Genomic DNA, 12,637 nt, shown 5'->3' with positions numbered 1-12,637 from the left:
GTACCAAAAGGTCAATAAACGGGGCAGTAACCAGAGTTAAACACAGATGGAGCCTACGTCAATCTGAGAAGCTAAGGGCAAACTGGGACTGTTTCAAGTATTCTCAGTAATTATCCACCAATCATTAGTCTTTTGCAAATCTGGAACTAGGGGATACACTGAGAGGTAGTTGGGGTGAGCTTTGAGGTGGGCTAGTAACAGAAAATTGGTACTGACAATCCCTGACTACAATATTGAACTTGTTCCTTTGGAGTGGGAGGTACAATTAAGTGGAGGCTGGTGTGACAAATGGCCAAACATGGTACTGGTATAGCAAATGGGTGACTGGTCCAAGTAGGTAGGCTTAGTATTAGAACTATGTTTGGCTAAAGATCTTTTTCATCCAATGGATTTGAAGAAAGAAACTTCGATTGAGTTCCACCTTCCTAAAGAAAAAGTACCACCATCTTAGGTTTAATCTTCAAGGCCTATAATCCTGGGCTTAATTTGTGTTGGAATTCACAAGAGCTCCGCTCCAGTACCTCACAATATGAGACTGTCCATGCTCCGTGCACAGATCCGGCACCTGTTCGTAACAAAAAACATAATACTCTTTGGAACACTCCTCACACTCTACGCACTAACGGTGTATTTTGTCATGAATCTTCATGTTTTTGTCGTTATATACAGTATGTTGGCATTATGTTTTATGCATTAGGGATTCCACAACAATCATACAGTACCAGGGAGATATAGAGAACATGTAAACTTGGTTGTTTTTTTTCTAACTATACAGTATGTATCTTCCATTTTATTGTTTTATGAGGTTTTAGCTCTCTAATTTTACATATCACAAGGAATAACAACATCCAAGAAACAGATGCTTTGCGAATCCATTTACGTTTAATAACTTTTGGCTTAACCTACTATGTTACGACGTAGCCTGCAGACTGTAACAAGGGGAGTCTTGGCCTCCATTCAGAGAGAGGAGTTAAGCAAGCAGTAGTGGCAAAGATGGAGATGGGATGGAGGTAAGATGACTGCAAACAAATGTGAGGTGTGTGCAAGAGTTACATATACAGCAAAAGTCTGGAATGACTGGGATTTAGAAAATCTGGGTGGGGCTGACTTATCTACTGTTATCCCTAATGAACTTCCATTAAGAATTTCCATTTATACAACATCCTTTATGCTACAATATCCTAGTATTATTCCAAGAATTTCCACTAGGGTGGAATTTTCTAACTGTTCTAACATAAAGCTTAAACTAGAAGTTTCAACAGTTGCTCTTTATCTTCAACATACAAATACCAGGAAGACAATTTGTGACTGATTAGGAGTGAGAGGGTTGACAGTTGTAGGACAAGGTGCATTCCTCAGGCTTTATTAACAGTATGAATTTCTGATAGTAAAGCTGCACTCATCACATATGTGTGTGTGGGAGTGTTTTGAGTTATGTCAGAAGTCTTACATATTCGACAAGGGAGCGATTCCCAATTGAGGTCACACATTGAAGTCTTACTGTTGCTGTTGAGGATGGGGATGGTAGCACTACCCTTTTAAAGTGCAATTTTGAGGGTTTCAATTTTATTGCTTTTATTCTGAGTCTCCATTCTCACATAGCAGTTGCTATTTTTACTTTACTCATTCAATACATCATTCATTCCTTTTCCGTTTTTGGAATTAGTCTCTGATAAACCATGATTTTTCTGCTTTGTCCTGGAGCATAGGGTATATAGGTGTAAGAGGAGATAAATCTCCTTAATAAGTGAGCTTTTTATGTTTGTCCTCAAATGATAAATGTAGCACAGTAAAAAAATGTCATCATTACCTTGTGCCAGTTCTTCCTCCTATTTGCTACAGTGTAGTATAAGACTAGATACTTTCCATTAGGAGAGTGGAATAGGGAACCTGTTACTACAGTAAGTCTCTTAACTTAATTAAAGGAAGGGCAGTGAAGGCAATCAAACTGATGGTCTCCTCTCTGTATTATTTTACTTATAGTATATGTCAATAAAATATTTGCTGAAAATATTAATTTCTCATAGGAATTTCTTACTTTGCTGATCTACAGTATGTGTTGTATGGCATTTCTTTAATATTATACACTGTAAGTGTGTGAAATTCTTCTCATTCACCTCCAGTGTCTGTTAATTTGGTGTGTACAGTATCCTGAAAATGCCTTCCGATAATGTTCCATTTTGCTGAATTGTAAATCATGTAAAACATGTTTTTAATGTGAATATTTTTATTCTATGCTCTAGTGTCCCAAATGAAAATCAAAACCTATTATATTTGGATTGAAATATTCACTCTTTTTGTTGAATTTTGGAATAATTACATTGTATTGCCATTTTCTTTTGTATGTTTTTCTACTTTGGATTTACAATCATGACAAAAACCTGTAAAAGAGTCTAATGAGAGAGTATCCACATTCAAACTGCTACTTTGAGAAATCTTCAGGAGTGAAGCAGGTTTTCTTTTTTTTATTGATTCAGTATGCTGTGAATTCTTCCATACCTCCATTGAAGTTTTAAACACAAAATGTGTTTAGTGAACTATCTGTGCTATGCATCTGTTGTGGAAATGCTTGGTATACATTGTTGGAATCTGCAGTTATATTATGTCGTTTGTGGATTCTAACTTTATGACTCTCAAAACACTCTACTAGATCAACCACATCAGATGTACATCCTTCAGCAATGATTATGCCCCAATTAATGCCACCATATTCAATTTAATGTCCATTTCTTCCAAAAGCTTGGTTAAAAACCAATGTATTTTGAATAATATTTTGTAACAGAAAACCAAGTGTCACCCTGTGTTGTACATGGCTCAAAAGGCATCCAAATGATTAGAGAACAGGCTTCCTGTTAGGCTGCGTCTCTCAATGTTTTTTTAAACATACTGTACATTCCTTTTTGAACAATGTTTAAAGTTCTTTTCACAGCTGCATCAAGCTTGTCAGCTTTCTAAAAATTAATGCATGTGCTCATACTGTACAGTATGTTACTTGCAAGAACTAAGGAATCTGACAACAGGCCTCAATAAATGTCATTATGTGCCTTGATCATGCAACTGACATAATCTGAGACAGACCCAGCCATGTATTTTTAACATTCACTTAAAATACACTTCAACATTTCATGATGTCCTGTGTCACTGAGAGTTAATTCTCTGTCAGATAAACTGTATCTACTAGATTAACTGGCGCCAATTATTGTGTACAGTCAATTACAACAATGCTTGTTTGTCTTTGTAAAACAAAAACAGAAAACATTTATATCTTTAGATTCATTAGTAACTACTTAAATGCTTTAAAATTATTATTATTTGATTTATTGAGGAATGCACCTACCTTTGAATGGACTTTGTACAGTATTATAAATCTTTGCTCCATTTTTTTTATTTTTTTGCATTTTTTAAGAGAACTTCCTCTCACAAGTGTCAAGCTTCGACATTTCCTTTGTATGTTATTGAGAGTTTGCAGACTATTGCAATCTTTTATCTTTTGAGTGCAGTTCAATAATAACATGTAGGTTTTGCAAAATAAATCAATCCAGTACATCTGGCAGACACTGTTGCACTAATTCACTAAATGAAATGTTTTTTCCTAATATACCTGTAGATCATATATGAATTTTTAATTGTCTTTCACTTACATTGCATCAACATATTCATTTGCACATAAAATCTATAGATTTAGTTTCTAATTGTAGAATCTATCACAGTTCCTATGCTGATTAATTAATGATTTCTGAGATTAGAGAACTTACAAGGATTCTCTGCTCTAAATCTCTAGTCCTAACTGACGGCTGATGGTTGTTTAGACTTTTTTTTTGCTTGTCATTTCTGAGTTTCAAAAATTGATTACTTCAATGAGTTCCATTTGTAAAGCGAGTTTATGGAAAGTCAATGCACTGATTTGTTTTTTCGCTGTCAAACTGTCTCATTTTTGCAATCAAGAGGAGATCCCATTTAAATCAACATTTGATTCTTTGAAAACATTCTGAAAACATACAGCATGGCTGATTAACATGTGCAGCAGTGCTTTGTGGAATTAGCCGGCGCTGGGGACTGGTTAGAACTTTTTCTGGTAACAGGTTTCTGATTGCTGGTCGTATCAAGCTCAGCCTGCATAGCTACTGTAGTTCATTAACAGACAAGTAGGAGCGCTCCTCTTTTCTGCACAGACCACTTGCAAAACAGGCAGTGTAAACTCTGAATAGAACAGTAACATGTGGACATGTCACACTTGCTGCTTTCCTCATTTCAACCTCACTCCACCATCCCACTCCACTTATCCCTGTGGAGTCCACTGTGAAGCATTCCCTTTCCACTTTCAGTATATAGTAGGCAGAGCCATTCTTATCTCCATTTCTCTCCAAAAATTGGTCTTCCTTTGATTCCATTTTCAATGTACTGTGCCAGTTTGTTGATGGTGGCCGGGGAAATGCTTGAATTCTTGGGATGCAGGTAGGATATGATTCGTATCTGATCTCCAACCAATCATTTTCTAACATCCAATTCAGGGTCGCGGAGGAGTAAAGATGATCTTAAAAACAAGAAACACTGAGCTTGAAATGCTAGTAATAAATGTTAATAATAATAAATACATTTAATAAATCTTATTAAACATTATTGACAGGATAAAGCTCTTAAGATGAATAATTTTGTTTCAAGGGGGATCTGTTAGAATATGTACTATATACAATATTTATACAACAAATAAGTGTTGTATTAAAGTGTATAATTATTACAAGAACATTGTGTTTCTAAATACATTATTAGTTTTTTTAAAAAACATACTGTACCAATTAATCTTTGTGATCTTTGTTCTTTCCTACCACAAGATGTACTGGAGGAATGTTAAACTAATGTTTTTCAGTTTATCTTAAAGTTCATGAATACATTTGAAAGGAAACGGGTATTGGGCAATTGTCACCTGTTGAAAAATGATGACCATTTAACTTTTTTGTACATTTAGCAATGGTGAGCAATGGTGAGCTCTATATGAACATCCAAGAATAAATTGTTATAGATTATTATAGGCCAGGGTGGACAGCTGAGTCTTAGATACATTCCCTTAAATTCTGTCACTAAATCTAATAGATTTAATAGATAGGCAACAGTTACTGGGTCACAGGTGTATTTCTAATGTTCACCGTAGAACAATCTTTGGACCTAATAAGTATCCCAAGTGGGATAAATATTTTTTTTATGATAATCAATATATTTTAAAAAATATAATTGAAAGTCAGTTCTGAAACTTAAGTATTTTATGTAATCACACTTTCCAAGTGCTGAGCCATTACTGGTATGAATGATAAACATTTTTAACAGTTCTCAGCCTTTGTCTTGTACCAAATAACATGTTATAAGATTTTTCCTTACCAAATCAAATTATTTATAGACAACAACTTTTGAACCAAATCCAAATCAGTTTGTATGAAAACGTGCATACAGTACTGTATGTGCTAAACTGGAGATGGCAAAGTAAAACATGGTATCATCTGCATATACAGTACTATAAATGAATGCTCATTTTTTTCTATAAAAAGACTAAGTCTTTATAACAGTAACGGACAAAGGATATGAAACTGAACCTTATGAGATACTGTATGTCTATGTAATTCAAGAAATTTGGATACATGTTCAATAATTGCACTCAGGAAAGGTATGCATTAAACCAAATCAGACAAATCTAGGTAAAAAAAAACTTTGGTAAAAGTATACTATGATCAATGAAATCTAAATGTTTTGAAAACTCAAATAAAATGACTCCAGTTAATTTACCTTTATCAGGAGAGGATTTAAGTGTCATTAGTTAATCTCTGTAGTGCTGTCATGGTTGAATAGCTTGAAACCAGACTGGAAATGTGCTAAAAATTGAACTCGTTAAAATAATCAGATATCTGGGAAAGTAATATTTACTTATTTAAATGACAAGAGTTATCACCTTTATAAAGGGGGGGTTCTGAGTCTAACACATTTCAATACAGATGGAATCTCACCAGTTGCTAGTGACAAATTAAACTAAACTGTAATAGGGCACATTAATTTATAATCAGCTCATTTAATAACATTTGGTTCTAGTCCATCTAAACTGGGTCCTTTATTAATCCTTACTTAATTCTTATTTTTTAAGTCATGAAGAAGACACAAAACCTGTATTTGCTTCATTATTTAAAACTGAAATATCATTTTTTTATGACTGGTATTCTGGTGATGAGTACTGTACATTTAGAAAAAGTATATTAAGTTTGATCAGAAGAAGAAGTGATCTCAGATACAAAATGCTGAATAAACGTGTCAGCTACTGAATGTGCAAGGGCTCAGCAATGAAACTGTCATTGACGGTTGTCTGCTGAATAAGCTTATTGCTGGATTTGTTAAAGGGGTTATTTGCAGATTTCTAGAAAATGTTTAGATTTTTAATTTTTTTAAGGCAAGACTTTAACATCTTTCAAATAGAAGGCCTTAGCATTTCTTGTTTTGGTTTTGTAAAACAAGGTTTGGACGCCTACGAATCTCCCAATCAGAAAAGTGTATTAAATTCTTCCTTTGACTTCGAATGTCCTCCAAGGTGCATGTCTGTCACAGACTATTGTGAACTTCTGCATGTGCAGAGATAGTCCCATGACTCTTTGATTGTTGGTAGTAACTGAAATCTTTTTCAATTAATATTAATTAAATCACAAATGAAAGACTTATTTTGTTATTTCTGTAATGTTGTTGCTGTTATTGCCAGTTTTGGTGGTACTTTTGGTGGGATCTTAATTTTCCAGCAGCAGTATATTGTAAAATGATTTCTGAAGCAATCTATGAGGATTCACAATTTTACAATTCTATCAGGTCTTGTCACCAGTATCCAGTGAAGTAAAGTTCCATTTTGAGTTTGAGGATTGATTCTAGTCAGTGTTTTAACTAGTTGGGTTAAAATAAAACTCTTCTGTCTGTATCTGAAATCTTGTTTAACCAGTCTCTATTACAATCCCCTGAAATTATCTAATGATTCAATTGAAACGTACCTACAGTATGTAAGACTTGTGTCAAACATTGTGTACAAGCTTGGTCACCATGCTACACAACAGATATTACTGCTCTGGAATCAGAAAAACAACATACACTTTCTGGGAATTAAAGGAATGCCCTACACTGACAATCTAAATAAACAACCACTTTAGTCTTCAGCAGAGAGCAGCGATTATTAAAGGGGACCTGATTAAAGTATTAAAAAACCTCAAAGGAACTGACAAAGTCATCCCAATGGACATCTTCAGAAAAAAAACAATAAAACAGCAACCAGTAATCAAGGACATTAAGAGGGTGCACATTTAAAACTGCAAACAGGAGGTGCTTCCTTTGCACAATGGGTTATAGGAATGTGGACTAAGCTACCAATCTATGTTGTTGAAACAAATCTTGTTGTTCTTTTGTTTTTTTATGTTGTTATGTTTTACTATGTTATAACTGCTCTTTCTAAAAACTGGCCATTGAACCTTAAACGTGACAGGTGTCCTTGCACAGTAGCTTCTACTTAGTTCACTTGTCTTACTTAAAGTAGTGGACAGGAACTTGCTGGGAAGATTCTGAAAGTACTTAGTTTTCTATGTATTGTATTAATACATCTATTAAACTCTGATTTTCGCTTCAGAACGTGTTGAATCGATAGATTTCACCCGGTCGACCAGCTGTTTAGCGCTGTAATGTATGACAGGTGGTGGATTTCTCACACTTCTCCGTCGTCACAATAGGATCCTATTTTTAACTCCGTGCAGTCAATGGCGTCTTGTTTACACTAGGGAAGGAAAATGGTTTTAATGACATCCAGCACCCACATCTGCACACAGCTCAATTCATAGTCGTGTTTAAATGCAGGAACTATTTTAGCACATTTAATAGTACATTTTAACGTACTATTAAAATCATGTAAATCAAATTTCTATAATTAAACGAACGTTGTTGATTCACATAAAATGAATGAACGGGGCACTATCTTATTTAATGTATTCGTTTGCTCCTTTTTCATTTCGGTATGTCAGGCTTTGTTTTTTGTATACTAATTGCAAAAGAGTCATTTCACATCAGCATACTTTTACACTTAAAAGTGATCGGGTCATTAAAATTTTACAAAGATTTGTCATGTCTGCTGTTACCCTATTGAACATCTTTTGCGCATGACCCGTGTGAACAGGCGCTGATAAACGTGTCACAAAGCTTTTCTCGGGCTTTTCACACTGAAGAAGTCACAGCGGCAGAAGAATGTGAAAAAGGCACCAGGTCTTTTATTTTAAACCAGAAAGCACTTTATACTTTGATACTCATGCAGTAAATATTTGGACTAAACCGGTACCTGCTTGAGAAAGGAGGTGACAAGCTTCAAGAACTTAATGGTTCGTCTGCACAAAGGAACTCGATTCTCTGTGTTCAGCACGCCGGACAGCTCCACCCGAAAGCTGAGTTGCAGGAGTTAATTAAGAGTATGAGAAGTGTCAAAGAGGTACAACGGAGGGGCATGCAGGAGATAGCGTTCGAATATTTGTTTTCAACGACTGAAGACAATCCTCTATTGTAATTTCGGATTAAGAAATGGACTTGCCAGAAATTCTTTTGGCTTTGTTTATTGTCGTGGTAGTGATTGTTTCTTTGGTATCGAACTTACTAGTGTTGTTATGTTTCATCTACAGCACCGAGATTCGCAAACAAGTCCCGGGTATTTTTATCATGAACTTGTCTTTTTGCAATTTACTTATTACTGTTTTCAACATGCCGTCCACTTTACTCGGGATTATCAAAAACCATCAGCCCTTTGGAGATTGGATCTGCCAAACTGTAAGCTTTCTGGAGACTTTCTTGACTACAAACACGATGCTAAGCATGGCTGCTTTAAGCATAGATAAATGGATTGCTGTAGTGTTTCCACTGAGTTATTCAAGTAAAATGAGATACAAGGACGCAGTAATCATGGTGTGCTACTCATGGTTTCATTCTCTTACCTTTTCTCTCATCTCGCTGCTTTTTTCTTGGGTTGACTATAACCAAATCTATGCATCTTGCACCTTACATTTAAAAGAAGAAAGAGAAAGGAGAAAGTTCACTGTATTTACCATCGTGTTCCATGCCACGAGTTTCATGCTTTCCCTACTAATACTGTGCTTCACATACTTAAAGGTTTTAAAAGTTGCAAGGTTTCACTGCAAGAGGATAGACATTATTACCATGCAGACTCTACTCTTGCTGGTAGATATTCACCCAAGGTATTTATGCAAGCTTACTTTTGGTGTATTTAGTGTGTTTTCAAAAACTTTGGCAAGCTTCAAAGCCTGATGTTAGAATCGCCCCAAAAATCATATACAATACCTCATTGTCAACTTCACTAATCGTAGCAACTATATATCTTCGTGATTAATTCATTTCAATCTACGGGACATGCAGTAATAACGCGTGTGTATATGGATGAAATACGGAAAGCTAAATTACTGTTTAACTGTATATAAAACGATTTAAAGCATTGTGTTTTTTAACCAATATCTGCACCTCTGTCTTTCCTTATTTAAATTGGACGAAGACAATATTGACTTTTTTACTGTTTAATCAAACGCTTGCCTAAAAAAAAAAGTATTTGTTCACGTTCAAACATATATAAGCAGAAATTATTTCATACTAATAACATGTTCTAAATGTTTTCAGTGTTAAACAACGTTGCCTCGTTGAACAAAAAAAGAGGAGACAGCGTGCTACTAAGAAAATCAGCATTTTTATAGGATCGTTTATTATCTGTTTCGCCCCATATATTATTACAAGGTGAGTAATCATTTCAAAGACTTGTGGCAACGGGAACAAGTTACTTTTGCTTGTGTTTCTATCAAACTAGTCTACACTGTTAAATTAATTGTGTAAGGAGTCTCCTTTTGCATAATGAGTTGATTAGACGTTCTAAAAAAAAGTAAAATAATAGAAAACGTCCACATAATCAGTAATTTTGAGGGCGCTGTTACTGCGTTATTATTAGTTAATATGTATCACCTGATAAAACATTCTAATATGATTGTATAAAATAAAGTGGACAACTGTGAGTGGAATGTATTGATATGGGCATTACCAATTGTTGATATGAATGCCCCCAAAAATATTGCCCCCAAAGTATATTTACTTGAAAGCTTTGCATAACTGTTTTTCCTTCAAGTTTTCTTTCTCAATGAAAACAAGTATTTCAGATTCAGATTACATTGTTTTAAGAATTAAATCCAATGCCTGTTCACTCAGCTTTTAACTGTTCAATTGTTTAATTATTCTGTGGATCAACTGTTTACAAGCAGTTTTAAAATCAACAAAATTTACTTTAGGGGGAGCTTATTGGAATAATTTATCTTCTGCAAAAATACACTCAGCTAGAATTCAAGGCAATATTTTCAGAGAGATTTTTGTTTGTAAGGTATTCAATTTCAATTAATACCACAGTACTTTCAAGTTAAACCAACATACAAACAGTGCCTTCAAACATGCACATATATAATGATTATAATGAAAATGTGATATTTTCTGATCAACATGAAGTGGCAGTATTTCAGTACAGGGACTTAACAAGGATTTCAAATACTGTATATGGCATGGAGTGCAAATAAGGTGTGGTACTTTCATGTATATTGTATTATAGAACTTGCTTTTCATGACTTCTTGTCACATAAAATATTCTATTTAGTGCTGCTTCTTGATCTGTGTCTATATTTCAAAGTTCTAGCAGATTAATACAGTATATCTTACATGCTTTATTAATGTAGCTTTTCTTTTATGCTTTTTCACAGACTGATAGAGCTCCTTCCATTTATAACAGTAAATCACCACTGGGGAATTGTAAGTAAGTGCCTCACATACAGCAAGGCTGCATCAGATCCATTTGTTTATTCTCTTCTGCGTCAACAGTACAAGAAGGTCTTGGTTAATATTGTCAACAGGATTCTTAAAAGAGATCTGTATCCTTCATCTGGGCACAACAGCTCTTTGGACACAGAGAATGATTACTGTCTCCAAAGAGTCAGCTAACAGAACTGTAAAAGGATAAGCTACTCAATACAGAAATATGGTGATAGAGATGGTAGTGTACATGGTCTTTGAAATAATTACAGAAATGCATTCTTCATATTTGTTATGAAACTGATTTAGAGAAAATGATGTGAAAATGCCAAAAACAAGGTGTATAACACCTTGATTCAGATTTTTTTTCGCCTAGTTAAAATGTTTAGAAGGGCAAGCATTCAGAATCCATGAGTTTTTCTTGAAGGAAAGAGTGTGTCATCTTGCACAAGCATCTGAAATGCATGTGCCATTTAAAGTTCTCAATTACAATTCTGGATGATTGCAAGATAAGCAATGTTTAAGGAAATATAAGCATTAAATATCTGTCTGGAGCAATCCATTACAATATCATTAATATACAGTAATAGGCGATTCTTATTAAGTGGTCAAAGGCTGAAGCCTTTTTGTCTTCTGCCAGTTGCGGATCACTTGAAAATGACCAATGAGGATGTAGATCAAGCACAAATACAGTACAGTGCTATAGCTAAGTGTGGTGCTGTAGCTTACAGCTTGTAGCTCGAATCTATTCAACTGCAAAGATAATACATGTATTAGTATTTTTTGTGAAAACAGTCTGCTTGTGTAGGGCAAAACTTGTTGTTTTATATCTCCAGAACATTCTGCTTATCTGACAAAACACATACTCTGGATATCCCCCTATCTATTTTCTTTACTGGATTTCAATGCACTTTGTCTTTCAGAGTCAATACTTGCAAGAAAAAGCCAAAGGCAAATATTAGTTTTTCATTGTATCAAAGCTTATGTTAGAATCGAATGTAATGCCAGATTGTTAAAACTGAAATGTATTTGTATTCTTATTATTTTGCTGAAACTTAAATGTTTATACAATGATGCTTATATGCTGTATAAAACATTAGGTTATCATGTTTGCACTGAATTGCGTGAAAACAATATCATTTATTTGCTTAAACAGTTATTATTAAGGAAAGAATTAACAGAAGAATTCAACGATTGTGTAGGAAATATTGTACTATTAATTTGTTTTGTTTTACATATATTTTGTGCCAGATTATGGTAATCTCTGTACATTTATGTACCTTTGGTTTGTCAGTGTAATTCCATTCAACTAATTTGCAACATATCCACTTTGCTGCTTTTGAGATATAACATTAAAAAATATTTGAAAGCAAAAACAACTATGACCTTGAATCATATGATGTCTTCTCGTACATTTCAAGAGGAAAACCATACAAGTACAAGTACAATAAAGCTTTGTAAATATCCTTGTACAGATGTTCACTGTTGTATTGTTACGACCTTGCTTACTGTAGTTTGTTCACATATCTGCTGTGTTTCTTTTCTCAGGACTGTGGAGGCCTTTTTTAACAGCTTACATTGTTATCATACCACCACTTCATCTCCTAAGTAAATGGAGGGCCAAAGATAACAGAGCAACTGTAAACTCAACTCTGGGTTGGTCAGAGGACACTTTGCCTATTTTGATATCTATTGTAGGGGTACCCTGGCTAAAATGATTTGCTTACAGCACAGCAGCTTTCTGCTGATTTAAAGATCCACATACAAAGGAATCCAAAGGAATTAGAGACTAGGGAAGCAG

General features: G+C 34.6%; 1 protein-coding gene across 2 annotated transcripts; it reads left to right on the top strand.

Annotated features, from left to right (window-relative positions):
• Positions 1–7,814: 7,814 nt before the first annotated feature.
• On the top strand, positions 7,815–12,306 carry gpr78a (G protein-coupled receptor 78a). 2 transcript variants are annotated; one of them, XM_015344788.2, is made up of 4 exons: positions 7,820–8,814; positions 9,154–9,239; positions 9,673–9,786; positions 10,788–12,306. In XM_015344788.2, exons 1-4 carry the CDS (start codon positions 8,572–8,574, stop codon positions 11,023–11,025), a joined length of 681 nt encoding a protein of 226 aa, XP_015200274.1. In that variant the 5' UTR covers positions 7,820–8,571; the 3' UTR covers positions 11,026–12,306. The 2 variants fall into 2 exon arrangements, with proteins under 2 accessions (XP_006629678.1, XP_015200274.1); XM_006629615.3 differs by having other exon boundaries at positions 7,815–9,239.
• The last annotated feature ends 331 nt before the right edge of the window (positions 12,307–12,637 follow it).

This window comes from Lepisosteus oculatus, chromosome 1 (genome assembly GCF_040954835.1).
Source record: "Lepisosteus oculatus isolate fLepOcu1 chromosome 1, fLepOcu1.hap2, whole genome shotgun sequence".
Lineage (NCBI taxonomy): Eukaryota > Metazoa > Chordata > Actinopteri > Semionotiformes > Lepisosteidae > Lepisosteus > Lepisosteus oculatus.
Note: the sequence above shows the minus strand (reverse complement) of the source record. Positions and strands in the feature narration are given on the sequence as shown.

Bases quoted from the DNA above. Each gene is read 5' to 3' on its own strand.
- gpr78a (XM_006629615.3), top strand. From the start codon at position 8,572: ATGGACTTGCCAGAAATTCTTTTGGCTTTGTTTATTGTCGTGGTAGTG. The intron at 9,240-9,672 runs GTATTTATGCAA...AAATGTTTTCAG, and splicing joins CTGGTAGATATTCACCCAAG to TGTTAAACAACGTTGCCTCG. The intron at 9,787-10,787 runs GTGAGTAATCAT...GCTTTTTCACAG, and splicing joins GCCCCATATATTATTACAAG to ACTGATAGAGCTCCTTCCAT.